The sequence below is a fragment of the Kwoniella bestiolae genome, chromosome 1 (assembly GCF_000512585.2).
Source record: "Kwoniella bestiolae CBS 10118 chromosome 1, complete sequence".
Lineage (NCBI taxonomy): Eukaryota > Fungi > Basidiomycota > Tremellomycetes > Tremellales > Cryptococcaceae > Kwoniella > Kwoniella bestiolae.
The window spans coordinates 5,769,865-5,797,853 of NC_089241.1; the positions used below are offsets into that span (position 1 = coordinate 5,769,865).

The 27,989-nt window shown below is 46.7% G+C and overlaps 8 protein-coding genes across 8 annotated transcripts; 5 read left to right on the forward strand and 3 right to left on the reverse strand.

The window, feature by feature from the left end:
- Window positions 1-588: 588 nt before the first annotated feature.
- Window positions 589-1,943, forward strand: I302_102165 (uncharacterized protein; the record flags this gene model as incomplete). The annotated part of the gene is made up of 9 exons (XM_065869432.1): window positions 589-618; window positions 683-719; window positions 787-866; window positions 940-1,131; window positions 1,206-1,372; window positions 1,452-1,469; window positions 1,542-1,641; window positions 1,708-1,747; window positions 1,795-1,943. 9 exons carry the CDS (start codon window positions 589-591, stop codon window positions 1,941-1,943), a joined length of 813 nt encoding a protein of 270 aa, XP_065725504.1.
- A 344-nt stretch (window positions 1,944-2,287) lies between these two features.
- On the forward strand, window positions 2,288-4,041 carry I302_102166 (uncharacterized protein; the record flags this gene model as incomplete). The annotated part of the gene is made up of 10 exons (XM_065869433.1): window positions 2,288-2,320; window positions 2,405-2,441; window positions 2,502-2,581; window positions 2,656-2,895; window positions 2,988-3,151; window positions 3,261-3,278; window positions 3,352-3,448; window positions 3,515-3,554; window positions 3,622-3,779; window positions 3,856-4,041. The coding sequence occupies 10 exons, from the start codon at window positions 2,288-2,290 to the stop codon at window positions 4,039-4,041; spliced, it is 1,053 nt and encodes a 350-aa protein (XP_065725505.1).
- Window positions 4,042-4,366: 325 nt separating this feature from the next.
- I302_102167 (uncharacterized protein) lies at window positions 4,367-6,006 on the forward strand (the record flags this gene model as incomplete). The annotated part of the gene is made up of 10 exons (XM_065869434.1): window positions 4,367-4,399; window positions 4,477-4,513; window positions 4,588-4,667; window positions 4,747-4,947; window positions 5,008-5,180; window positions 5,274-5,291; window positions 5,387-5,483; window positions 5,571-5,610; window positions 5,672-5,832; window positions 5,908-6,006. The coding sequence occupies 10 exons, from the start codon at window positions 4,367-4,369 to the stop codon at window positions 6,004-6,006; spliced, it is 939 nt and encodes a 312-aa protein (XP_065725506.1).
- Window positions 6,007-6,653: 647 nt separating this feature from the next.
- Window positions 6,654-13,089, reverse strand: I302_102168 (uncharacterized protein; the record flags this gene model as incomplete). The annotated part of the gene is made up of 13 exons (XM_065869435.1): window positions 6,654-6,807; window positions 6,884-6,947; window positions 7,052-8,252; window positions 8,326-9,013; window positions 9,087-10,759; window positions 10,811-10,866; window positions 10,928-10,971; window positions 11,027-11,391; window positions 11,469-11,572; window positions 11,627-12,120; window positions 12,178-12,386; window positions 12,509-12,770; window positions 12,998-13,089. 13 exons carry the CDS (start codon window positions 13,087-13,089, stop codon window positions 6,654-6,656), a joined length of 5,406 nt encoding a protein of 1,801 aa, XP_065725507.1.
- Window positions 13,090-14,125: 1,036 nt separating this feature from the next.
- On the forward strand, window positions 14,126-16,321 carry I302_102169 (ATP-dependent RNA helicase VAD1; the record flags this gene model as incomplete). The annotated part of the gene is made up of 10 exons (XM_019187546.1): window positions 14,126-14,142; window positions 14,229-14,292; window positions 14,364-14,511; window positions 14,567-14,592; window positions 14,649-15,074; window positions 15,140-15,268; window positions 15,334-15,514; window positions 15,579-15,669; window positions 15,728-15,779; window positions 15,854-16,321. The coding sequence occupies 10 exons, from the start codon at window positions 14,126-14,128 to the stop codon at window positions 16,319-16,321; spliced, it is 1,602 nt and encodes a 533-aa protein (XP_019050424.1).
- A 1,420-nt stretch (window positions 16,322-17,741) lies between these two features.
- I302_102170 (uncharacterized protein) lies at window positions 17,742-20,084 on the forward strand (the record flags this gene model as incomplete). Its single annotated transcript, XM_019187547.1, has 4 exons — window positions 17,742-18,168; window positions 18,296-18,382; window positions 18,445-18,504; window positions 18,589-20,084. 4 exons carry the CDS (start codon window positions 17,742-17,744, stop codon window positions 20,082-20,084), a joined length of 2,070 nt encoding a protein of 689 aa, XP_019050425.1.
- Window positions 20,085-20,627: 543 nt separating this feature from the next.
- I302_102171 (uncharacterized protein) lies at window positions 20,628-22,282 on the reverse strand (the record flags this gene model as incomplete). Its single annotated transcript, XM_019187548.1, has 5 exons — window positions 20,628-20,983; window positions 21,062-21,358; window positions 21,479-21,699; window positions 21,772-21,990; window positions 22,107-22,282. The coding sequence occupies 5 exons, from the start codon at window positions 22,280-22,282 to the stop codon at window positions 20,628-20,630; spliced, it is 1,269 nt and encodes a 422-aa protein (XP_019050426.1).
- Window positions 22,283-23,103: 821 nt separating this feature from the next.
- I302_102172 (uncharacterized protein) lies at window positions 23,104-27,980 on the reverse strand (the record flags this gene model as incomplete). The annotated part of the gene is made up of 10 exons (XM_065869436.1): window positions 23,104-23,239; window positions 23,370-23,893; window positions 23,971-24,224; window positions 24,328-24,980; window positions 25,050-25,683; window positions 25,750-25,910; window positions 25,968-26,010; window positions 26,071-27,411; window positions 27,475-27,856; window positions 27,927-27,980. 10 exons carry the CDS (start codon window positions 27,978-27,980, stop codon window positions 23,104-23,106), a joined length of 4,182 nt encoding a protein of 1,393 aa, XP_065725508.1.
- Between the last annotated feature and the right edge of the window lie 9 nt (window positions 27,981-27,989).

Genomic DNA, 27,989 nt, shown 5'->3' on the forward strand with positions numbered 1-27,989 from the left:
ATGGGTGATCAGTGACCGTGATGATGCGATAGGATACAGGTGAAATGGATGATCAACGATAGATCCGCTTTACTCGTACTCGTAGTGCTCCCCGCGTTATCTGTGTTTTTACCCCCAAAGCGTTTAATCACGTATCGGACTTGTCTTAATCTTATTTCCGGAGCTAACGGATGAATCACCCGTCGGTTGGGTAGTTCCGTCAATTACCTCTCTCTACCTCAGTCTGCAGCATGTTGGATCACGTCTCTCAAGAGTTGACATCGTGCATCTCATCATCACCATGCACTTTGTACGAGACCTCGTCCCCCAAGTAAGCATGATGATAATGATACAGTACATTCATCGTGTGGGGCAAATGCAAGTGGAAAAGCAGATCTCGTCAAAGCAGGTCCTTCATGGACTAAGCGAACCGCCCATCAGCCACGCGACACAAGACTGTGCTTTGTAGGTGCCCCACACTTACGCACGGATCTCCCTCCACTCTCGACATCCACTCAACTATCAACCAACATCCAGACATTCAAGCTCCAAATCCCTCTTTCATGACCTTGCAACTCGTCACAGAGAATTTTGTAGTTTAACGTCAGGATGCTGTCACGAGATCCAGTACCTCTTGAAGTAAGTGTTTTTCTCTCCGCCCGGTCGCAAGAAGAAAGCTAAATTGCGTAACGTCCATTCCAAGGCTTGGGTGGAGGGTAATGTCGATGAGAAACGACTCAGTCAGTGTGAGAAAATGGGCTGTATCTTTAGGCTTGCCTAGAATTAACGACTCACACCTTTCTCTAGAGGAATATCAAGTCGAACATCCCCATGACCGACAAGCCGGAGTTCCCCACACTACCTGCTTTCTCGAGACCATCAACGAGGTACGTCCAAGTCCCCTAACCCAGATCTAACGTCAGCTCATGCGATGCTGATTTAATGCTATCGTTGATTTAGCCATTCAGTATCAAGATCCAATTCCTCGATCAAAAAACATTCAAAGCGCACCAATGGTTCGTCCAATGTAGTGTGGATCGTCAAACGTTGGCGGGCGGTATGTGGGTGAACAATCCAGCTTACCGATATAGTCATTTTGTTGAGAGGAAGGATGGATTGTTGTACCAGTCGGACATGAAGTTTTCGCCTTTGGTGAGTCCCAACTTGGCATACCCATCACGCCGTGCTCAAGGGGGCAGACGCTGATATCCGTACGCTCGCTGCAGCCCACCACGGATGACGAAGAAAACGTAACAATTGATAATGCTCAATTACAAGATTTGGGCAAAATCAAGATTCTCGTTCATTTTGGTCAATGGGTCACAACTAGGTCTGAAGGCAAAGCCCATTCGGTCAGTATGGTATCGGGTACAGTACATGAAAAGACCAAGAAGTGAGTTCCTTTCTTTACAACGAGTCTTTCTCCCTGTGAACAGCCTGCTGATATAGTGCATCGTGAACTCATCCGTCAGGATCCCTTATGTTGTACAGTCAGTATAACACACCTGAACGATCCCCGGCAATGATATACAGCCTAACATATATGTCGTGTACCCATATAGGGGCGTCAACCCAAAAGTCATCGCCGATACTCCAAGTCCTACTTCTTATACGTTTGTCGTCGATAAGAATGGTAAGAACTACTATCGATTCACCTTCAAGGTGAGTCTTTTTGCTTCTTCCATTCGGGCCACAAGCATGTTAAGCTTTGATTGTGACTCGCTTCAGTATCGACCACGACCGGTCCTGGAGTTGATGGGAGTGATCGGTAAGCTTCCCGTCATCAATAGGTACTTTGCTCACGACTCGTATTAGAAGGTGAACCCGAGCCTACCGATTTGGAAGTCAAAGACCAACAACCTCAAGTAGGAGACGGACCCGCATCAACTGCGGAAAAGGTAAAAGTTGAAAATGAGGAGAAAGGCGAGGAAGGCCCAAAGAGTAAGAAACATAAGGTCAATTGAGCGATTGGATGGGGGACAGGGACAAGTCTAACGAGCAATTATGAGCAGTGAATGATGATTGATTTGTAAATGTCACTTGTTGTATATAAATTGTAGCATTATCATGTATCATCCATGTCCATGTCCAAGTCTTTTGTACTGAACACGTAACGATAACCTGATCCGTGCCTAGATAACCTAACCATAACGGGGGGACGTTCATCAATTGTTCCAACTTCTCATACTTCATCACCTATTCGTTATCAACACACATCAATCATCGTCACAATATTGCCTCTATCCCCTCAGCATCGTCTTGAATCACAAAGTAAGGAACTTTGCAGGCGTCAAGCGGATCGACCAACATGTTGGGAGAGAATACTGGGGCCGAATTTGAGGCATGTGCTTATGTATCGCTCTGACCACCCCTTCCCCGACGAGGGTTGATAGTAACGGGACACTGACACATGATATGATGACAGGCTTGGGTAGGCCATAAGGAGACTGGTCAGAGGTTGAGTGAGTGCCATCTTCTTCGTGTTCCGATCACAGCAAGAGCTAAGGTGGATCATTGTATAGATGAGTATCAGGTTGTCCATCATCCTGCTTCGGAGGGTCAATCAGCCTGGTCGGAATGCTTCTTAGAGACTATTGATGAGGTACGTCTACTACTCTTCTTACAGATACCTGTAGCTGAATATATATGTGTTCTCGACACCGACGATACACATAGCCATTCCAAATCAAAGTCACAAAACCCGGTCAATCGTCCAATTCCAAACGGAGAGGGCGTCGGAGCGGTTCTCACAGACAGGCTTTGGAGGGTATCGAATGCATCTGCACCGTCGATGGAGAGTCGTTGAGAAATGCTATCTGGTTTTTGAAAGACAAGGACCACGGCTGGAACAAAGTGTATGAGAAGGATGAGGTCGATGGGAAGTTGTATAAGGCTTCGTTGAATTTCGCTCCTCTGGTGAGTATTTTCCTACCCCTGCTTCCCCCATCATATCTCCTTGTTTTTTTCCTGTGTCTATGTCTTTTACTCCTTGACTGATCAATCTTTAGGCCACCACCGATGATCCGGGGAGAATCACCATTGATAATGCCAAATTGCAACAACTGGGTGTTATTGAGATCACCTTGCACAGGGGTTATTATATGCCTGCTGGTGTGTCTGGCATTAGGACTACCAAGATCAAAGTTGGTACTGCGGATGAGAAGGCCAAGAAGTGAGTTATACGATTACAGTTTCCGCCCCTTTCTTGCCGCCGGTTGAATTTGCAGCTGCCATGCCTACATTTGATCGATGTACTGACATCTTCTCCTTGCGTTGTATAGGTTCTCCTACACTGTCGGGTAAGTAAGCTTTATTGAGCTTCAACACATACGGCAGCATCAGACTGATATACGGCCCATGACCTGCATCCAGGACATCGAACAGGGAAGAAGTCCAAGATACGGTGCGGACGGCCTATAGTTTCTTCCCGTATCACCCGCTGGTCAAGGATTATCGTTTTGTCTTCAAGGTCAGTCACATCATTCCTGGTTCAGCCCTGGCAACTGACATTGATATCACGGTCTGGCAAACGCAGTATCGTCCAAGAGCAATGCTGGTTCATACTGGGATTATTCGTGAGTCGAGTCGAATACGTATATACTCGCCGCCACCTGCTGAGGCTGATAAATCATACTGCACCAGATGAACCTATCCCAGACCCACCTAGACCCAAGGGCAAGGGCAAAGGCAAACGAAAGAGGAACTCGGTACTTTCCGAAGCGATCTTGGTATCTGACGATGAGAACGTTGCGAGGGATGTTAAACCTGATTTGGAGAAAAAACGGGTGAAATACCTCGAGGTGAGTTGGACGATCCTTTGACGATGCAACGGAGAATGTTTGGACACAGATTGATCGATACGTCGTTTCGACATAGGAACAAGTCAAGAAGCTCAGCTCGGAATTGAATGGGTTGAAGAAGGGTGGGAAGAGTAAGGTGGATGCTGTTGATTTGACGATGGATGATGATAGAGGGTCAAAACCCAGACGATATTGGGATACTTTGATGTTTACGATAAATCACGACCTGTATGTACATGGATCTCTTTCGAATCCACGTTGATTATGGTTATCAATATGAATGACATGAGCCATATTTGGTTATACATTGTCTGTAATTGATCAACGCATTGACCCCCTCCTTTGGTGAATGGTTATCAATGACAAGATCAATGGTACGGTACCCTCACCTAAAGCATTATAGTACAATCCATGCATCGTACTTCTATCCCTTTCCTTCCTTCTTTCTTCTGTGAACACTATCTTTCAATTTTGCACTCTCGAGATCTCTCAACTTAACTCCCACGTTTGCATCTCGTCAAGAGGGATCATCCTCTCATTTACCTACGGACATCCCAGCACCGGCATCAAAGGAAAGGCAAGGAATTATGCTGTCTGAAGGCAAAGCGGTGGGGTTCGAAGTGAGTAGTCTCTCTTCCTGCACAACATCGATGTCAAGACGCAAAAAAGGGAAGAGCTGACCATAGCTGTACTTTAGGCATGGGTGGACTCGAAAGAGGACAAGATCAGACTGAGTGCGTATTCATTACATTCGTTGATTTTTGAAGATGAATGAGCTGACGTGATGATTTTAGTTCCTCTTGCTTAGACGAATATCAGGTCACTCATCATCTGGCTCAAGGGGAAAAATCAGCCTATGTTGAATGCTATCTGGAGACGATCGACCAGGTAAGTCTTGTCTTCCTTTTCATGCAATCTTTGACAAATCCTCTTGTAAGACCGCGCAACCAGCTGATGAATCAAACAGCCACTTAGAATCCAGATTTCTAGGTTACCCACTCTCGAAGATCGAAGAGATATTAAGGTATCAACACATATCGATGGTAATCTGCTGCGAGCAAAAGCTTGGCTCGGAGGCGAGGTATCGTGCCGGTGGGATAAAATCGTTCAAGAATCGGCAACCGGCGAAGAAGGATTCATCACATCGTCTCTGCATTTCACACCCCTTGTGAGTACTGGTGAGATTGCGAAGAGCGGATTGCCATCTCACGCCTTTCTCTCGATACAGCCGAGTACCGATGATCCGACCAAAGTGACCTTCAGCCCAAATGTCCTGACAACGTTAGGGACGATCGAGATCATTCTGCAGGTCGGTTCATACAGAGCGAATAGGCGGAAAGGGCAGAGTGTTTCGAGCGCCATAACGAGCGGAAACAGGGTCGTCGACGAAAAAGAGAGGAAGTGAGTCATCTATGGTGTGCCCCTCAAATTCTATAATCGCAGACGACTTAAACCTTTCCTTCTGAGCTTACGGCCATGTTCTGCTGTTTTTAGGTTGCCTTACGCGATATCGTAAGCTGAAACGCCGTTTCATACGACAACAATGGACCCAAGTCAAGGCGGAGGTGGTTCGATTGCTTCGCTGCTAACGATTGATGAATGGTCAGAGCGAGAAATGACAAGAAATATGATTTACCCATGTTAATGCACTATACATTCACGCCTGTCTCGACGGGCAGCCGATTGTATCGATTTCTTTTCAAAGTGAGCTTATCACTGTCATGAGCCTGGTTCCTTTCGACTTTTGAGGGATGTCGTAGTGGGTCACTACTCATACATACCGTGGAATAGTATCGCCCTCGCCCCTCTTTGATACATTTAGGAATCATTGGTCAGTCCGTCTACCTTTTGTCTTTGAGAATGCACTCAAACATCTGCTCACGGGTCATCAGAATCTGAAACACAGGAGCCTGAAAAACCGTTTACACCACCTACACCCCAAACATCTCTCAAGAGGAAATTACCGCCCTTCACCACCGAGATAGATCTAGAAGACAAAGAAGACCAAGTGGTGGGATCTCAGCGTCAAGCTCAACGTATCAGGTATCTCGAGGTAAAGTTCGATTCTGGTGCTCATCTCTTTGTCCTTCTGTACTGTAATCGCTGAGATGATGATTCCCTCTGATAGGAACGAATCAAAATCCTTTCTTCTTCGCAGAAAGAAACGCTCGAAGCAGCGATGGAGAATGGTGAAGTCATTGATATGACATCTGAGGACGATATCTGAGTTTGCCTCTGATGCGTCACTATACATGATTTTTTCAGCTGGGAAGATGTGACTTGTTGGATAGACTATACAGTATATACATTCAAGTATTCTGATCATGATGTAGTAAAGTAGGATCGTCGCATGTATATGTATAATCACATCGATCATTCATATTTAAAATGACCTCTTTGAATTACCTTTCCCAATGCTACTCTGTCATGCTGCATTCCTTAGACACTGGACCTTCGCTACTAACGGTTGGAATAGGGTTAGAGGAGAAGGAACGTTTCGGCATTGTCTTCCAGGTTGGGGACTATCGTATTCCAATATGAAGCTTGACATGGTAAATGTTGAGCTGATATATTGTTCTGATGAGAAGGAACTAACAAACAATCAATCAATCATATACACTCATTCCAGTCAAGTCATTAGACATGGATGCAGGTCCATTGAATAGTACGTCAGCTATGCTCCAGTGCATTGGCGTAATCATAACTCATACATTCTATAACACGTACTTCTTGTTTCGTATATTCGTAAAAGACCCAGTTCAACTCCAATACCAAAGTCAAACTCAGAAGAGGAAGGAATAAAATACAATCATTGTCCAGGTAATCAAAACTTCAAAGGCTATATATATCTAGAAATCATACTCAAACGACGCTCTACGAATGCCTTAGAGGCGAAGTCTCAGGATCAAATTGCTGTAAAAGGTGTTTAAGCTGTACGACATCTTCCGTCCGTGGTGCGCTGGCTGATACGCTGGGCGTGAGATTGGACCCTGGTGCGGAGTTGTTGAGATCTTCCATTGCTAGCCAGCTGCGCAAAAACTCAAAATTAGCTCAGTTCTTCGTTTTTATCTTTGTGGGATGTGCGATAGGAAGACAGAACTCACTGATCAAGTTGTGATCTGAGAGATTTCGCTTTCAGTCTGAAATGGGAATACACAGCTTGTTCGTCTATCACACTATATCAGCACATTTCCCACTACCTCCAAATCTACACGCAGTACACCGGATGTCGTGGTCCATCCCAATACAGCATGATAGCAGACTCCACTCACAAGGAAACAACTTCCCGTCCTTCCCCAACCCACCACCCCCCTCATCACTCTGCAACTTATCCATCTGCTCAATCAAGAAATCCTTCTCATCCTGCTCATCCTCCAACTGTCTCTTCAGCGCTTCCACCTCCATCTCCAAAGCCTTTATCTTCTTCGCAGATATCAGATCCTGTCCTCCTGTACCTCCCGATGAGGTATGAGACGGAGTTCCATTAGCATTGATGACTGACTGTCTCTTCGATGGAGTCAATGGCGTGGAGGTAGCTTCGTTAAGTCTTCTTAGTTGATCGGACATATCGCCTCGAAGGGCATCATGAGACTGTTGAAGGCCTCTCAACAGATCTTCTCTCCTGAGGTTGTTGGACGGAGTAGCAGGAGCAGGAGTAGGTAAAGATCTAGCAGTGGCGGAGGATAAAGCCTTTTGAAGGTCATTGATCTGATTCTGTAATCTACCGTTCTGCTCTAGGGTATTCTGATGTTCTATCTCCAATCTCGATAAATCGTCCTGAGCTTGACGGTATTTCATCTCCATTCCCCTGGACGACGAAGCTGACAAGGAAGCGGTTGAAGCCTGTTTTCGTTGATCTTGTAAATCTTTCTCCAGAGAGTTGATCCGAGATTCCAATACTCTCCTAGCCTTCTTTTCCTCCTCCAGCAGCTGAGTCAAATCTTTATCTTCGGGTGATAGCGATGCTCTTGCAGATCTAGCTTCCTTGGATTTTGAAGCCTTTAACTTATCATATTGCCTAGCCAGATCTTCCAAATCGGCGTTCAACCTATTCCGATGAGTTTCCAAACTCTTCAGTAAAGTATTCAACCGATCATTCTCCCTGACTTGTTCAGCAAGTTGCTGATCCGTGAACTTCTTGGCTTTCTCAAGTACGTGATAATGTTCGACAACCGTCTTGTTCTCCCTTCCACGTAGGAAATCAATCTCCTTATCACGAGTTTTGATATCTGCTGCTGCCTTTGCGAGAGCTCGTTCAGCCTGTAATGCCGTATTGCGATGTTCGGCAAGTTCGACCTGGTTGTTATGAACCTCTTGTTCGAAGTGATGTCGTTTAGACGATTCCTCTTGTAATTGTCTTGAGACGTTATCCAGCGATTTAGCCCAATTGGCTTTTTCACCTTCAATCTCGAGGACGGCATCTTCAAGACCATTGTATTCGTCCTGCAATTCCTGTAGATGTTTCTCAATGTCCTGTCAGGTCAAGGTGACAGAATCAGTTACCATGACATCGCCATTTCAACCAGATTGCAAAATATGCACTCACATCTCTAGCCCGAGCAGTACTCTGCAATCTACTTTCCGTCCCACTCAGCTGTTCTCTGACCATCTCCAACTCCTTCTCATCCTTCCTTCTTCGTTCTTCCACTTCATTTATCTTGATCTGCATAGCAGCCAACTTCTCTTCCTTCTCTTTCAACGCATTCTGAGCAGCCTTCAAATCCCTCTGAGCATTCGTATGACTATTCTTGAGCGCTTCCACATCGACTCTAAGCTTATTAGCGAGCTGTTGAGCGGCTTCACGCTGATCGTCAAGTGATTTCTGCAGTTGGGAAACCTGATCTCGTAATCTTGACATCTCTTGTTCTCTGGATTTATCGGCTTCTTGTCTCTTTGAATCTTCGGACGACTTCGCAGCCATCACTTCTCTAAGATCATCCAGTTCCTTCTCAAGCTTCTGTCGAGCGGTGACCTCGGATTGTTTCTCATTGTCTTTGGCGGAAAGTTGAGATTTTATACTATCCATCTTCACGTTCATTGCTGCCAATGCTTGTTCAGAGGTCTCTCGTGCCTGTTCAGATTCCTTGTGCTTGGCATTGAGTGCCGACAGTTCACGTTGTTTGGCTTCGATTGAAGATGTATGTCGCTGAATGGTAGATTGGAGTTCGTCCATTTGGCTCTTTGCCCTTCGCAGATCTTCGTTTAGAGCCGTAGCTTGACTATTGCCAGATTCGCTATAAACCCAGAATCGAGTAAGCTAAGTCAACCTGTGATATTAACTTATCAAGGACAGTCTATTCCACTCACGCTTTACTCTTCTCCAGCTGCAACCTCTTCTCCATCTCCATCGAATTCGCTTCCGCTCTGTCCTTCGCCCTCTTCAGCGCTTCTTCCTTCTGCGTAACCTCCCTCTTAAGATCATCCACTCTATTCTGTAGCTCCACCTTCTCCTTCTCCAACTTCGAGTGAACATTCGATCTTTCCTTAGAATCCTTCAAAAGCTCAGCTTCTCTCTTCTGCCATATCGATCCCTGTTTCTCAAGCATCGCAGCTTGCTCCACCAAAGCTTCAAAATCAGCTTGGACTTTTGACAGTCTCTCTTTAGCCAAATCGGCATTCGTCACGGCCTTTTCCCTCTCCGCATCCAACAGGTCGATATCACCTTCCAACTCTTTGATCTTCTCTTCCAACTCCGCTTCCCGAGCTTTGGACCTCTCCAGCATCCTATCTTTCTCTCTACCCAGTTCTCGTTCAGAGGACAAATCACCTTCAACCTTGGTCTTCTCAGCTACGAGGGAAGCTTTCAATTCTTCCAATTTCTTCTTCTCCATTTCGTCTCGCTCGGCTCTCTCTTTGGCCATAGCTAGTTCCGCCTGTTTACGAACCAACTCATCATCCGTCCTTGTCGCAGCTAAGAGCGGTCGGACCTTGACGTATAATCCCCACCATGGCCAATCCTTGAGTTGGAGATATACTCTGGCATTCCGCTGGATCGTACGAACAGCTTGAGCTCGATTGATGAGTTTCAATATCCTTCTTCGCGCTACATGCATCCTTGCAGCGGACTGGAATCGTCTGAACAGATCTGTGAGGAGATTATCCCTTCTTTCCTCCAGTTCAGCCAATACACCAGCCTTGAAGAAAATCTTGGTAGCTCCGATCTTGTAGAATTGTTTATCTAGTTCCAGAGCTTCTGCTATTCGTTCAGCGGCCTTTCGACCGTCCATATATCCCTTGGGTATAACACCGGGAGTGAGGACCTCGTATCGTTGTCTGAACTCGGCGAAGGAGTGTCGATTCGGATAACCCAATCTTGCAATACGAATACCTTCTAACACACCATTACATCTCAGCTGATCTAATACCAGATTGACACTGACTTTTCCAGGTTGCTTATCCGAGTTTGGTACTATACATCGAACGAAGTGTGGTTGAGTACTCGAAAGCTGTTGCATGAGTTGACCAAGCTGTTCTTTGTGTCTTTGACCGACCGTTCGGAAAGCACCTCGTTTCACCTTCTTAACTACTCCCACAGCAGCGGTATCTTCAGAGTATTCAGAGAATAACGTAGCGATCGAAGGTATTTCGGAGGTTGCCAATAACCTTGCGACCGCTTCGTTGATGGGATCTTTGTTCTTCTCCAACCATCCTTGAGTTCGATATTCCACATCACCGGCGTAATGCTTGATGACGAACCCAGCTCCGAATCGTGTAGCTTTGAACTTCGATGATCCGGGATGTTTAGATGTGGCGCCTTTGGGTGTTTCCCAGAGTTGTTGTACCTTCTCAGTGAATGTGAGATCGGTTGCTCGAGGCATGATACATTCTTCGTCAAGAAGTGATAGCATACCGATTGGTTGGGTAGATTCGATAAGTTCGATAGTGGGTTGCAGGTCCAATCCGAAGTTCACATAGTCCCATTCAATACCTTCTCGGGCGTATTCTTCTTGTTCGAGAGTGAACATATGGAAGTTGAAAAACTGTGATGACATTAGCTACGTCGAGAAAATTGCGAGTATCAAGCAGCTCACCTGTTGCAACTTTTCATTCGTAAAATTAATGAGCAGCTGTTCGTAGCTGTTTTCGACTGTTCATGGGTGTCAGCTAAGCTAAATTTACCTAAACCCTGATTCGCAAGCTGTACTTACCAAAGATCTCAAACCCAGCGATATCCAGCACACCAATCGACAGTCTGTTTAACCGGTATCAGCAAACAACCTTGAGACTGGTCATGACAAAGCACTCACGACTTTGCACTAGGCCTATCCAACGCAGTATTAATCCTCTCCACCATCCACCCAAACGTCTTCTCATACATGAATTTACACAGCGCCGCCAATTCATCTTCGGCCTGTTTCTTCGTTCGTGCATTAGTGACCCATTCTCGACCAGCTCGTACTTTAGGTTGTAACACAGATTTGGTAAATTCTTTGACTGATATACCGAGCAGATGACATATCCGGTCTGCCACTGGCTGCATGGCGGGAGGTAGGAACGCTTGATCCGTTGATGAGCCAGTCAACAACAGATTCCCAATATGCAGGATCACGGCGGGTATTCGGAATAGCTCGAGTTGTTCGGTGTCGGTGAAGCCTACCACTGCTAGTGCTTCCTATGAACCATTGTGACGAAAAGTCAGCGAGCAGCAATCATGGCGATCAGGGAGAGAAGAAGGGGGAAGGAACGTACCTTCAATAATCGCCATTCCGTATGATCATTGACTCCATCGATCTGATGCCTGGTCTTCTTCAGGAATTCGAATTTCTCCGGTCCACCATCAAGAAGCAGTCGGTCTATTCCGTGACCCGTCAGGTGAGGTCTAGAATCTTATTGGAGAAGCAGCTTACCAGCCAATTTCGCCTCCTTCGCACCTTTCAACAACTGATAAAACACATGGAAATTCCTTTCTCCCTCGGCCCTAGTAGTAACTCTACTCTTTTCCAGAAGATACCAATCTATATTCGCTCCAGCAATCGCACCAGAAGGCGAGAAGAATATCCTAATGAATTTTCCGAATCTACTCGAATTGTTATTCCTCATAGTTTGGGCATTACCGAACGCTTCCAAGATCGGATTTGCCTGAAGAATCTGCTGTTCCAAAAGTCCTAGGGAGGGTTCGGATATTGCCAGACTGGATAAATCAATCTCGGAGGCATCTTTACCCTTGAACGACGAGGATCTTGGTAGACCGGTTGAGGGGGCCTTGGACAATGATTTTGTACGTGTCAGGGAAGATGAGGAGGACGAAGATGGGTCGGAGGGGATTTGAGAGGTCGCTATGGCTGCCAGATATTGGATGACTTTTTTGGTATTTTCCGTTTTACCTGCACCTGATTCACCGCTGATACGACATATCATTAGTTAGCTTAGACAATTCAATCTGCAAATCCCAACTCACGTAATCAAGATACTTTGACTTTCTCTCTCTTCCCCGATCTGCTGCCATGCTCGTTCTGCCACTGCGAATATATGAGGGGCATTCTCTTCTCTCCTTCTGGTACGATACTGAGCGATATGTTTGGGTGTGTAGATTGGAAGTGGTTGATAGGGGTTGAGGGATATCAGGAATAGTCTGTCACCAATAACATCATCAGCTTTACCACTCCCCTATATACGGATATCCAGCTGATGCGACATACCCAGAATAAGTCTATTCAACATTGAATGAACGTCCTTTCCCATATCAGCCACCTATCTCCTGGAGTGATATCGACTGTACGATGACTCACATAGATATTATTACTCTGATACCTCATCCTTAAATTATTAATCACACTAGCCTCGTTCAAATGCGTCAGATCCGCTATATCCTCCACACCATCAAATTGAGGGGGGTTCATCGGACTAAGTTGATAGAGCGGTACTGTCCTTAATTCGTTGGTAGTGGAAATTTGCACCTCTGCTGTAGCGTCTGGCGAGTTGTCGTCGCCTGATTGAGAGCGTATCCAACATGGTAAGAAGCCTTCCACGGGGTCGGGTAACCACATTCGCCTGTGAGATGAGGATGGGGGAACATCGTATGGGTATATGGGAGGTCGAGGGGTCGTACGTCGAGTTAGGGAGACGAGTCGGTCCATTGGGATCGTTAATTCCACCAACAAGAATAGATGGAGTTGGATGAAGGTGAATAGTTGAACGCTGGGTTAGCTATACTCTACGCTAGAACAGTTGATTATGCCCAATATACATGAAGTAGACGAGGTAGAAGTATGACCCACTTCTTCTCGTTGAACTCGGCCTGCGCCGCTGCCAAAGCACCTTGATCCCTCTCATCCCTGTTCACCCTTCTCATCAATGCTGAAGGGTTCATGTTGACTAGTCGAGTTTGATCCTGTAAGATCTAGACCATGTGTGGGATGTGGGAAGAGGGGACAGTGCTTAGTCGGTCTTGTTTACTCCAAAAGCCAAAGGAAGGTGATCGGACACTTCGGAGAGGGGGTCGGTCGGATTGAATAGGTAGTGAAGGGTGAACTGATGGAATGAACGTTGAACGAGGCGGGTGAATTTGGTAGAGCTGTATGAGACGGATGAGTAGCTGTCGAGCTGCCTAATATTCGCTCAGAGAGACTCGTGAATCAATGAGATGTCAAAATGTGCCTACCTGATGTGCTTGATGGTTGAAGAGGTCAGTGATGATGTATGTATCGATACAATGGTTGTGTGTTGCCGTATTTGTATCGGTGTTGTACTGTGTTGTTGTTGTTGAGGTATGATTATCACTCGCGCGCATCTCACGCGTCTCACCTTGCAAAGTCAACATTCAATAATATTCAATTTGATTCCGTCACTTCACTCCCTCTTCTATCCTCAGCCACACCAGTCAAACTCCGTCATGCTACTGTGGCTCATGAGCGGCAATATTGTCATACACGTGGTCATGTCCTTTTGGTCTAATTCTGTAGTGCTACCATCTTTCCTCCACTGACGATACTACCACACCGTACTGTATCTACTGTATCTTCTTGTTTCTTGTTCATACACTTCCTTTTCCACTCTTATCATTCACTCTTACCATCCATATATAACTCAAGGAAACCTCATCAACTCAAGTACTAGCTCAACAACCATTCAAATCAGTTGCAGCGAAACACATACCAATCAATCAATACTATCCAAACTATCAAACTATCTAACAAGCGAGTCGACCTACACCCACAACAGAAGAACGTAACGTCATCACTTCATTCCAGTGACGATTCAGTCAATAGCAGCACAACGGCTATACGCTCTCACCCTATCATCCTCTCTACCTATCAATTGCACCGCTTCCTTTCCACATAGCAAGAAACCATTGACTTACCTCTATCAGCATCCTTCAATCCTCTACTTCCCTCCATATGAACAACATGGCTTCCTCATCTACGTAAGTGAATCGCTGACGATGTCTTTCCTCTTCCCTCCCCTCGTCTCATTATCATTCCTCGCTGACACCTTTTGGGATATATCCAGAACAAATAACGACTGGAAGTCCGGCCTCGTTGCCCCTCCCAAAGATCTGCGTCCTCAGACAGAGGTTAGCTTCTCTTTCTAACCGTGTGAAAACAGCCGAAGCTTATTGTGCTATTCGTATGTGTGTACAAACAGGATGTAACAGCAACACAAGGATCATCATTTGATGACTTCGACCTACGAAGAGAACTATTGATGGGTATCTACACAGCTGGGTTTGAGAGACCTTCACCCATTCAAGAACAGGCTATTCCTATGGCTTTGACGGGCCGAGATGTCTTAGGTGAGTCAGCGCTATAACATGTTTGCAAGAATCGCAGCTGACCTTATTCGGATAGCTCGAGCAAAGAACGGTACAGGAAAGGTGAGCTTAATCATTGGTTAAGAGGTGAACAATAGCTGACGATAGTATTGGTTTAGACCGCATCATTCATCATCCCAACTCTCAACCGAATCAACACCTCCTATTCCCACATCCAAGCTGTCCTCCTAGTCCCAACTCGAGAACTGGCCCTGCAGACATCACAAGTGTGCAAAACCCTCGGAGCGCACATCCCAAATTTACAAGTCATGGTGACGACCGGTGGTACGACGTTACGAGACGATATCCTGCGATTACAAGAACCCGTACATATATTAGTTGGTACACCCGGTAGAATATTGGATCTGGGTGGGAAAGGTATAGCGGATTTGAGGAAATGTGGTATATTCGTTATGGACGAGGCGGACAAGTTGTTAAGTGAGGAATTCACGCCGGTGATAGAACAGCTGTTGAACCTCTGTCCTCAAGAAAGGCAGGTCATGCTGTTCTCGGCTACTTTCCCTTGGAACGTTAAGGAGTTCTCTGTGAGTTCAGAGTTGATCTCTAGACATGAAGAACATAATTGATGATTCTGGATGAATGCGTTTAGGACCGTCATATGGTACAACCCTTCGAAGTCAACTTGATGGACGAACTCACGCTTAAAGGTGTAACTCAATATTATGCATATGTAGAAGAAAGACAGAAGGTTCATTGTCTAAACACCCTCTTCTCTAAAGTAAGCTAGAGCTTTACCGATAGTATCCCTCAAGATACCATAGCTGACTGTCTAATGTATGTTAGCTCCAAATCAACCAATCCATCATCTTCTGTAACTCCACCAACCGAGTCGAGCTCCTCGCCAAGAAAATCACGGAACTCGGTTATTCATGTTTCTACTCCCACGCCAAGATGCTTCAAGCTCATAGAAATAGAGTGTTCCACGATTTCAGGAATGGTATGACTAGGAACTTGGTCTGCTCGGGTGAGTCAATAGTTTCGTGTGGAACCGAGCCGAGCTGACAAGTTGTCTATCGTGCTTGATATAGACCTCTTGACTCGTGGTATCGATATTCAAGCTGTCAACGTCGTTATCAACTTTGATTTTCCTCGTACTGCTGAGTCCTATCTCCATAGAATGTGAGTGATTTCAACGCATGTCGTCCTGCAACTATGCTGACAGGTGAATATTCATTAGCGGTCGTTCCGGTCGATTCGGTCATCTTGGTCTTGCCATCTCCCTTCTCACTGTAAGTCAGATTCAGCTTTACCTTGTGTGTGTGTGTAAAGTCGGACAACAGCTGATTATTCATTCTTTGCTTAGCTCGAAGACAGACACAATCTCTATAGAATCGAATCTGAATTAGGAACTGAAATTGCCCCTATCCCTGCGGTCATCGATCCTGTATTATACGTTGCTCCCTCTGCTCCTGATGAACCTTCCCCACCTCCTAGAGCTGCCGCTCCTAAAGCTCTTCCTCCTTCCCGACCCGCTCAACCACAACAACAACAACAACAACCCCCTGCCCAAGCTCCATCACCCGTACAACAGGATGGTGTCCCCCAGAACGCTCAGAACGGTAGAGGTGGAAGACCCAACAATGCCCCGAGAGCTCCGAATCCCAATAGCAGAGGTGGACCACCAGTAGCTGTAAGAGGTGGAGGTCAACCTGGAGGAAGAGGTGGTAGAGGTGGTGGAAGAGGGGGAAGAGGTGGTGGACCTGGTCAGCAACAGAGCAATGGTCAAACTCAAGGACAGGGACAAGGTGCCCCTGCTGCTGCTCGGGCGTGAGTGGTGGTGGCAAAGGAGGTGTGTGATGTCAATGTGGGAAGGATGATGCATATCTGAGAGAATAGGATCATAGTGAGAAGTATGATGGTCAGGGTCAAAGTAGGAGATTTTACTGAAAGAAGAAGAAGAGGAGTAGAGAAAACTCGATCAAGCAGTAGAAACGTCAGAAGTACAAAATATAAGTAGAAATCAAAAGTATCTAGATTCAACTCTAGGCCAGCGAGTGAACAGGAGGTAGAAGGAGGGATGAAGTGATGGTGGCGGTGGAAGGGGGAGTCCCTTATGATACCTTTATACATATATATCTGTAGCTCTTCATCCAGCTGAGTTGGCGATATGCATAGTATCATAAGGGAATGCGCTTCCGTCCGGTTGATGATGCATGATGATCATGGTTGTGATCGTGGTAGTCACATGTAAGACATGGATGAAGTACAAAATAGGAAAGTAGGCTTTCTAGGGTTTCAACAATCGCTCGAGTCAGTCGATCACCTGATACCTGATTGGTGGTAGGTACAGTAAACACAATTTGATCGTCGTTAGGATGTCCCGTATCCAGTAGCCTTATCACGTATATGCGCAGGACCGTACTAAGCATGCATAAGCAGATGAGAGTGAGAGTGGGGGAATGAGATGAGATGGGGGAATGAGTAAGATTGACGTGATAAAGGATCTAATCCTATTCGAGGGATGCTAGGGATGCATGGTACAGGATATTCCGAATACAGTAGCAGTTGCATGATAACCGGTTAGAGTGCAGAGTGATAGCACGGGTTGTAGTGTACCTTATAAGCCACAATATCACCTACTGTACTACGCTGTATATTCCATCACAATCCATCCATCATTCTTGTGTGCATCAATCATATTTGTTGACTCGACTACAAAGGATATCACCATCACCATCAGCATAGCTCGGCTTGGGTATAGATATATATCATCTGGTCAGCACCACTCGCCACCACCTTCTTTACTCTCCACGTCAAACATTACTTCCTCATCTCGCTCAACCACACACGCTACACGCCATACACTACACGTTACTCTGTTGATCTGTCTGTCTTGTACTACCTTGCGCACTAGACAGTAGATATCACACACACATACTCTCATACTCTCATACTTCAGACACGTTATTAACCCTCTACACGCATCACTTCCTTTGATCCTATCGGTCATAGTCATCCGTCATCCACGCGACAATCAAGGCTGGACCGAATCTAACAAAGAGACAAGAGGACAACGGTAGATGGATTAGCTCTTAGGTCCTTTGTCGTGTACCCATCAATTTCACTAGTCCACTCTAGTCTAACAATTATACATCACTCCCAGCACCAGCGCATCTACAACGTACCACCTTACATCTCACCCATCTTCAACTTTCCTATCTCCTCAACAAGACACCGATAGTAAAGAAAAAATGTCAGTCCCCTTACCATCCCCCTCACCCCTAACTCCACCCACCACCGCCTCCCCATCCGGAGCTGGTGGGGCATCAGCCAAGACCATCCCTCGATCCCGTCCCACACCCATCTCAACAGGAACGGCCCATTCCCCCTCCTCGCCCAGCTTCAGATCCCGTCCCCAGCCTTCAAGCTCAATTTCCAGATCACTCTTGAACGATGATAATTGGCGTGATCGATCGCCTGCCCCTTCAACTGCTCTGGCTAGCGCCACTACCCCATCCACTGCTACGGCCACGACCACGGGAAAGTCGAAGGTTGTAGGTGGGTTTGAGAAGAGGGAGATCAAGTCTGCTGGAGGGGTTTCGGGGTTGAGTGCCAATAAGGATAGGAAAGATAAGGAGAGGAAGGGGGAGAAAGAGAAAGATGAGGAGGGTGATAAAGGTACGTTCTTCTCTCATATCATGCTCATCGCGTAGATCTGCATAAAGTCACTCTTGGCTCCCATCCCTTCACTTTGAGCGGGTTGCGATAATAGTGGGCATAAGCTGACTTACGAGCTTGATTCCAGGCCTCAGCCACGTTCCGTGTAGATTCTTCAAGGCTGGAGCTTGTACTGCTGGAGATAGCTGTCCTTTCTCTCACGCTGCTCCTGATGGTAAGTTCTCTGATATCTCGGTCATACAACACTCACGTATCTAACTCATCTGTTCGGAACAGCCGCAAAGAGGGAAGTCTGCCAATGGTTCTTGAAAGGAAACTGTAAATTCGGTCATAAATGTGAGTGATTCCCGCAATCCTTCTGTTCCTGACACATCTCGTTACTCATTACATTTGAAACTGACTAACTTGATCCACCCACAGGCGCCCTCGCTCACGTTCGACCTGGCGAGCCCATGTCAATGGACCGAAAGAACAAGAAAGCTGCCCAGCTCGAAGCCAGGGAACGAGGCGATTCCGTTGGCGCATCTTCTGCTCCTCCTCCTGCTCCTTCCTCTGGAACAGGTACAGGCCATCCCAACGGTCTGGGCGAATCACCCCGACCGCTAGGTATAATGCGAGGCAGAAAGAACAGCACATCACCAGGGGAAGAGCAGGTTGCTTCTCCCGTGCCTATCAAATCTGCTTTATCCACCTCGATGCAATCCCCTCAAACCGGCAGATTACCTTCTTCACCTTTGCGAGAACCATTCGGCCCTCCCTCAGGAGCATTACCCAACTCGCCCAACTCGGCTGGATTTGCCCATCCCAGGGGTATTCAGGGATTCGCCTCGTCGCCCAGCAGACCATCACCCCTATCCGCATCATTCGGTGCGAGCGGTTCTGTTCCCGGTCCACTATCTCTCAAAGCTAGTTCCTCCAACCCATTGGGATCACCACTACGACCACCGGTAACTACCGCTCCCGGATTCTCGTCCTCCTTTTCCCATCCCTCATTACTCAACCAGGCTCATAATAGTTCCCCCGCCGTCCCCCTCTCAGCCTCATTTGCGGGAGACAACAACTCCAACCTACATAAATCCATTTGGACCCGATCCGATACGCCGGAAGAACCGCTCTCACCTCAACGAAGACGACCTATTCCCAAATCTACCAAATCGAACCAGGATGCAGTATTCATCGATGATGAAGATCACGGAGAAGACTTCTTACCCTCTTCTCTATCTGATTTGTTAACTCCTCGAGAAAGGGCTAGAAGGTTATCAAGAAGGGATTCCCAGGGACAAGAAGAATTCGGTTCAGCCTCTCCTGGTGGTAGATATGGCGGTGCCCTATGGGGTAATGGGGGTAACGAGCGATTGGCCCAATCTGCTGGACCGAACCTTGGACCCAACGCTGGTGGATTCTTACAATCCCTCTGGTCAGCCGAGGGAGAAGATGCAAGGAAGGTCAACCCACAAGGAAACGATGAAGGCGAGACCAATGGGAATGGAACTGGAAATGGATTTGCCTTTGGACCCTCGACAGCCCAACAACCAAAACGACAAACCTCCCTTCTTACTCAACAACGTTCCCCCACCTCACCTACCTCACCTATCAAGCAGATCCCCTCTGCAGCACTTCGAAACCAACTTGGTGATAACTACCTATTAAGGAACCAATCTTCCTCTCCATCAGCTACTGAGGTTTTATCGAAACATCTTCCAGGGCAATCGTTACCCGGTGGACTGGCTAGTGCATTGTCGAGATTGCATATGCAGAATGCTGTTGGTGGTAATGCGGAGGATGAGTTGTTGGAAGGGAACGTACCTTCCCCTGGTAAGAGGGGTAATGCTCCGACCAATGGAGGACATGGGCATGGCCATGGCCATGGCCATGGGCATGATGAGGAGGAAGGGCTGTTCGATATGGATGGTTAGGGTGAGACTTGGACTTGGATCTGAGGGGTAAATGGATACACGCTGTTTTGGGATGTGGTAGAAGTATTGTGGTTGTTGTTGAGTTGTGGAAGTATCGGGTCCTGGGATGTTGTCAAATAGATAGAATACATGTGAAAAGAGTAGGAAGTGGAAAATAAAAATTAAACGTGATTAGTTTATACATGTACTACTAGTTCTTCTCTTCTGCCTTTCTCCTAGTTATCACATACACCAAAAATGCAAATCATCATGATCAAACGTTTGATTCTGTAATTGTGTGAACTGTTAAAATCTACGCGTTAGTTATTAAGCTCAGGATCGCGCTGCCGAGGTTTGAAATCGTGCGATTTTGTTTTATGTTATAGTCACTCGTCGAAACCTCTCTTACATGTCTTATACATATTATACTTTACTTTACTAGATAATACTATACTGCACTAACGTCGAACGCTAATTGTCCATCCTCTTTCTCTCTCTTCACACACCTCAAATTTTCACGCTGCGAACGCGAACATTACCGGCCTGCTGAAATCGGCTGTTGAACTACACATTCGCACTCTTCACGAACTGGATGATCCGCTGATAAGCCCCATAAGCAGTCGTATGGTAATTGATCCCATGCGCTGTATCAGGTACCACGTAAGTCTGGAAATTGCTCGAAGAGGGGTACAAAGCCTTGGCCGTATCCAACTGACTTGGTCGGCTTGAAGAAGAAGAAGAGTTTCCAGCCATGGTACCGTTCATGCTCGTCATTGGAGCAGTCGAATTGGAAGATGAGGAAGAAGAGGAAGAAGTGACATAGCAGTTGGCAGCGCAGTATGGGGCATCGTACTCGCCCGTAACGACTAGGACGGGGGAGGTGTAGTTGTTTTTAAGCTGGAGAGGGGCGGCGATGGTGTCTAACGTGGGAATAAAGTTAGCTTCTGTTAATTTCAACGACAATGATTTGTTCATTCGAATGTGAACTATATACTTACTCTGCTGACCCAATGTGTATTCACCCTTATTATTCGTGAAAAACTCCAGCGACCCATTCGTGTAATTGGGATAATGGAAGAAACCCGTCTGATCAACAGAAACACTCGGGGTAATCACATAATCGTTCGCGTCGCTTGCAAACCTGGCAGGGTAAGCAACAGACGCAATTGTACTTTGGAATGCTGCTAATCCGAGGGGACCTTGAGTGGCATTGTTGGTGAAGCCCGTTAGGACTAGGGCGTCGAATGCTTTGGGGGCGAGGGAGGCGACTCCGGTTAGGAGGTTGGAACCGTATGCTACGATGGGTATTGGTAATTCAAGGTCAGCTTCTGATCTGTTCTCCCTTGTTTATCTCTACATAAAGAATGTTGATGATAGTAGTCACGGGATTGTGTGGAGGGATGACGATCACTTACAATGTCCAACACCGACGATCTTGTTGAACTTCCCTACATCACTCAAATTACCAGCTCTAAGAGCCTGAGCAATGGACACACTCTGAGCAGCCTCATAAGAGATCTGCACGATATTCGTACCGTCAGGTTTGGCCGATCGACCAACACCTAATCTATCGTATGATAAGGTCGCCCAACCGGCTGCAGCGGCGCTTTCGGCGAAAGAGTTGTTGGGGGAGTTACTATCGCAAGAGTTAATATCAGCTATACACTATCTTATCTGACTTGGTATTGGAGGGGGATTAATTACTCACTCCAACTGAACATTCCAGTACCCCGCATTCCCAACCAGTCCATGATGAGTCTGGAAGATACCCGAGATATTCCCATTCTTAGGTTCACAATACTCGAAAAACAGGTTGTACGTCCCATTGACGGGGATCTTGGTAGCGTTCATTATTTGTTGCATGACCGTGGACCCAGCTGCGAATTGTTGGATTGACGATTCCACCAGGACCTGTTGGTTTGGTGGACTGTATCATACATCGAACGATTAGTTCTTCGGTGGTCTTTGCCTTTGCGGTGCGATGAAGGCATCACGAGAAAGATGGGCAGGACAAGGGATGATTCATTAAGAGTATCGACTCACGGTCCCCCAATGACACTCTTCAGATCTACATTCTGGCTCGTTTGAGCATACACATCAGCATTGAATGATCGGCAATTTGCGTAGACCCCCGAATCCCGTTTAATAGGCTGGATGGTCGAGGGGGCCGCTGCGACTAATGAGCCTAGGACGGCGAGTGAGGCGAGTTGAGTCAACATGTTGAAAAGGTTAGAACGATATTTGGTGAACCAGGGAGATCTTGGAACTTCGACTCCTCCTTTATATACAGGTATTCTTGGATGTAGAAAGGTTGGATGGTTGAACATTAGTGGATCTGGAATGACGACATTCCCATCTACATACTACGAATAACCCGACAGACCATGAATGGTAAGACGACCTATACCAAGACAGGTAACCCGGTGTCTGGAATGGTTACTTCCAATTACATAACGAGCACACCATCTGTGTCAATCTCCGTACGAATACGCATACGAGTGGGGTACAGATGGAGAAGCTCCAGTAAGAAGGGGCCAGTGAATCAAGCCAGTCAATTCAGCTCGACAAACGGGGCGAATGCAGAGTGAGTCAGTCAGTCTTATCGTAAGACTTCAATTCTCCGACAAATCGATCAGTCCGTTCCAGCAATGGCACTTTTACCACAAGTAGAACGCCGTGTTGCAGCTTACTGTACCAGCAAAGACACGACGTCATTCAAGTGAAATTGCATTTTGAAATGCAGATCACGTATCCGGCAACCCGGTCTGTATCGATAACGTAAACCTTAAATAGTTCATCGTCATGATTAAAATGTGCCCGGCATGGGTCGATGCCGAAGTTCCACATGATAGGATCATCTTTATCTGGTAATTGCTCTGACTTGAATGGGATCAGCAAATACCACGAGGTACAAGCATAGAAATTCCTTCGTTCATCATTCATCATTGAGCGGGTCCCCGAGGATATTTCCATGTGCTATCTGTCTATTCGTTCTACGTATCTATGTCGTTTTGATCGTATCCTGGTATCTTCGTTAAGATCATGCGGTTCCAGGTTTACTCTGTGCTCTAGTAGCAGGTTTGAGATCCTCGTAGATGGTCGACAAGATCGTTCTGGCATTCTTCCCATTCGACCTAGCTTGCATATCGCAGAAACCTGTGAAGTCTAGGTCGAACCTGTAACCAGTGTACGCTAATATCAGCTTTTCGGAAATTATAGCATCTCGGCTGACCGCGAAGAAGTATGAAAGACTGTGATGACAACCCGCTGATGATAGGTTGTAAGAGCGAGATGAGCAATACTCACGGAGCCATCTGCATCGACCTGTTCTTGCCCACCAGCATCCCCGCCAGACAACTCAATTTCCTCTGTCCAATCTCCCAAGAAGTGAATAAAGAAGGTATCTCCTCTTTCCTCGGGTAATCCCTCCATATCACAGCAAGCTGTCGGATCTTCGTTAATCTCTCTAAGCTAGATTCGGAATTTTCCACCTTGCGTTGTTTTATTGGACTACACAACCCATTCTGAGGTCGAGATTTCAATCTCGGTATGACCCCATTCAAGAGGTTCTGGTAAGTTTGGGCGACATCTTCGCATCTGCCCTGTACGATGTACTGCCGTATTTCACAACATGCTTTAACGTGACTTTCTATCTTTTCTAGTTGTTGCTGCCAGATGGGAATGAGGCTCATTTGTTGGTCGTTCTTGGTTGCTTCCCAGAGATTACCGTGCTCTCTGTATTCTTGATCAGTTAATGTTGGTGGTTCTCTGAGGAAAGATCCCATCACTTTTTTCCTGTGTTCTTCTCCTTTGGTCTTCAATTTATCCATCTAGCATATCGTTCCATCAGCTGACTGTCTAAACCTTCAAATGCTATCGATATGAACTTGGATGTCGCTGAACTCACAATAAATCCACCCAACTCTCTCCTCCTCTTCAAGTAATTCACATTCCTTATGTTCACCGTCTCATCCCCCTTCTTCCACAACCTCCAGTCCAGGTCCCCACCGTACTTCTTCCTATCATCTCTGAGAACCTCATCTTTCACCCTCAAACCGGATTTCCGCGCATCAAGAACATGGCAGAACATCCTTGCCAATCTGATGGTCTCTGGATGATCGTATCCTAATGTATATACAGCATTTTCGTGAAGACCGGAATCTGCATCACGTCCCAACAGCTCAACGTTAGCACCCATCTACCACAGCGTTGAACGAGTCTTGGCACCCGGCATTATTTGAGACAACAGTTAAACTTAACTTACATATCCCAGTCAGCTCATCACCCTTAACACCATCGATTAACCAACTCTGCAACTCCCTGATCTTCTCATTCGCGCTCAAACCCTCAATTCCATCCAAGAACTCCGTACCCTTCGTCACAGATTTATGGAAATTTTGCTCTTCGAAATTGGGAGGAGTCTCTGCAAAATGATCTTCAGCATTTCTGAAATGCTGCACCAGCTCTGTGTTCCAGAATAAGGTGAGGGTATCACCATCGTAGTCCCCTCCGCCCAGATAACTCGCAGGTGATCTTTTGCACAATTGACTATTCGCAGAAAGCACTATACAATCTTTCAGATATGCTAGTTCGGGCTTGTATACCGCTCTTAACCTTCGAACGTCCGTTGGCACTTTGCACGGTGATCTGTATGCTAACACCTCCCCCTCAAGGTAGTTCAGGGGTATCTGGGTCGTCTCGTCGATGGGTCCCTTGGACGAGAAACAAATGAATAATTCATCGGGAGCCAGGATCTGTAGAGAGTCGGGTACGATGAAAGCTGTAAGGGATTGCTGGACAGGTATTTTGAAGTCTCGAACAATCTTCTTCGATAGAGTCTCGACGACGTGGTGTAGCTTGGATGCGGGGTAAGGGGATGTGGCAGGATGAAACCCAGATGCAACAGATTCCATTAGACTGCAGTAGTTCGTCATTGCCCCATCAGTACGTACTCGTTGCCCAAAGTGAAGAGGCGGCTGGACTCACGCTTCACCCAGACTATTGGGTTGACCACTTATCGGGTCCACATCGAACCTCTCCGAGGCACTGATAGTCAACGGATCCTCATCATCCTCATCAACCTCCATATCGTCATCAAAGTGACCTTTAGCTAATCCAGCAGCTCTCAATGATTTCCCGTCCTTCCTAGCCTGCCTTTTCTTGTTGTCCATCCCGACCCCACCAATCCCATAACAGCTCGCAAAGATCCTTCTGAACATATCATCTTCAGTCTCCCCTTCGAGTGGTGTGGGCCAGAACGCATCTCGTAGGGAGTTCAACTCGTTTTCGGCCATTTTCACAAAAACCTCTGTCGGTACTCCGTTATGAGCCATGGCTATTATCGCTTCAGATGAGAGGTTCGCACCGATCTTGAGACTTTCGCACTTAAGCACATCTACCGTGAGTAGCGACGGGTCATTTTCGTAATTTGAAGCAGACAGAGTCTTGATCATTGAATCCCGAAGTAGAATTTCTTTGCTAGGGTGTTGGGAACCTTGATTAGGTGACATTAGCGCTAAGAGACCCTTTGATCCGCCAATACGCATTTGCACCACCGATGGTCGACCATTCGTAAGCGTCAGGGAAGGGTGATGATAGATGCGCAAGGCAAGGCTCTCAGCTGCCAGTAGCGTGGCGTCAGCATAGATACTTTGTGAGGGGTCATCTCCATCGATCTTAGACTCACACATCAAACCACATCCATCCGTCAAAATCTGCTCCGTCTCAGGCCTACCTGAGAGCTGAGCTTCCCGCGTGATGATATCTGGAATCTCGTGAATAGCAGAAAGCTCGACTGAGGTCACAGGGACCGAATCCGAGAAAAGGATCTGCGGACGAGCAGCCCATCTACAAAACAAAAAGAGGTCAGTAGGGCAATCGCGTAAGCCACTAGACATCACTCACTTCGCCATAGCCTGATTGGGCTTTTTGTTTAGGTCATTATATCCTGCGAGGCACGTCGATCAGCTCGACTACGATTCGAAAGCCGATACTCATATCGACTTACGGTATAGCAACTCCTGGAAACTAGGCATCTTCGGTTCATCCTCTCTACCCTTCGTCACGACTCCATTTCCTTCCTCCGGCGTTTCGATGAGCATTACATTTTCTCCATCAGGAGCTGCCCAAAATGCCCGATAAGGTCTTCCCAAAACTATCAAGCATCGTCCCGTCAACATCTCCTTCAGCTCCTTCCGCTTGTTCAGCGGAATATCCTTGGTTTTGAGACTGATGCATCGCCTCGAGCCGAATCTCCTTGCTAGACGGAAAGACTTTCCAGGCATCTCAGGCTGACGGAGCTCAAACCTGAATGGAAAGGAGCGGGGTTCGTAAGCCGTCGATGGAAGTCCCGGTCCCATAGGATTGTTCCAATCGACTGTGGGTGCACTAGGCAATGTTTGAGCGCGTTGCAATGGTTTCTTTCGACGATATGGATCATTTGCTTGGCTCGCAGGAAGAATTTCAGGAGGCAGCTCACTGCACCCTTCCCCTTTAGTTGCGAGTTGTACAGAGAGGATGTATTGTATCTTCCCGCCATATGGCCAGTCAACACTATTATTTCCCACTCCTCTCAAGTCTTTCGCTAATATTGATATCTCTTCCTTGTCAACTTCTGAGAGCATGAGAGCTTTTCTATCGGATATATCCCGTCGACGAGGCGCTTCGACCTGTTCTGCTCCCTGTTGTTTCGCCTCTGCTTGTCGAATGATGGTATCGATCAGGTGCACCATTTCCGTTGATGATTGGTCTTTCAGACTGCTGAGAGCGTGCCACTCGATTGAGTCCCACGTTACGGTGTCATGTTGAGATATCAATCTCTCCAATTCCCATTGAAAATGGAACTTAATTCCAAGCCTATTAAGCGAGGCTATGTAGTTGTCATTGGTGATCTTGATGGCTTGAAGACTGCTGTTGGTGAGCGACAAGTGAGGAGTGGGAACACTCGATGGGCGAGATGGAACAGCTGGTGGCAGAGTGGAGAAGGAAGTGGAGGGCGTGACGACTGTCGAAGTTGTAGTAGAGGTAGTCGTCGTGGTAGTGGAGCTTTCAATGTATTCGGTGGATTCGGTGGACGTCGAGATCGTACGTGGAAGAGGTCTAGGGATGGCCGAGATCTTGTATAGACATGGTCGCGAGGTAGAGGCAGTAGCACTGGCTTGAGGTGCTGAGGTGAACTTGGTGAATGTACGCGATGCGAGCTGATTAGCCTGCGTAGCTGGTTTGAAAGGTGTAACCTTCGACTTCTTTGGCGAACTGTTTTCCTCAGGATCATCGCTTGATCTCTTGGATGATGAACTTTTTGAAGAATTGTTGCGACTTTTGTTGCTGGTCGGCGTAGGGGGGTTGGCTAATACTCATTGGATCAGCAAAAAGCGACGATAACCCAAATAATCTAGGAGGAATCGCTCACCAGCGGTAGAATCCTTTCTCCACCCGTCGACCCCATTCTCATCATACACCTGCCCATCATAGTTCATGAATATCTCGCCGAACCCATCATAATCCTCTTCGGCCTCATTCAACTTTTTTTCGAGCCTCTGACAGAACGTAAGAAGAGGATCTACCATGCGTCTGAGTTTCCCTGTACCGCCATTTTGACTTTCATTCTGAGTTTCATATCGGGTACCTCCCACCGATTCGTGTTCGAAGTCGACGAACTCAGGGAACAGTAAATGATAATGACACATGAAAATACGTAGGTTGTTCAAAATTCTCTTGACGGTCTCCGAGTCGGTCGACCGAGGCTCGCGGAAGGCTCCTAACGAGGGGTGGATGGCCCTCAGCCTATGATACTGTTCGGATTGGACTGTCAGCAATCTATAACTTAGTGGGTGTGGGAGAGGAAGTCGGAGGGTGACTTGCAGCATTTTGAATGTCCTCATGATGGGCGTCTAGATCCCAATCATCATTGAACATATTTCTTCT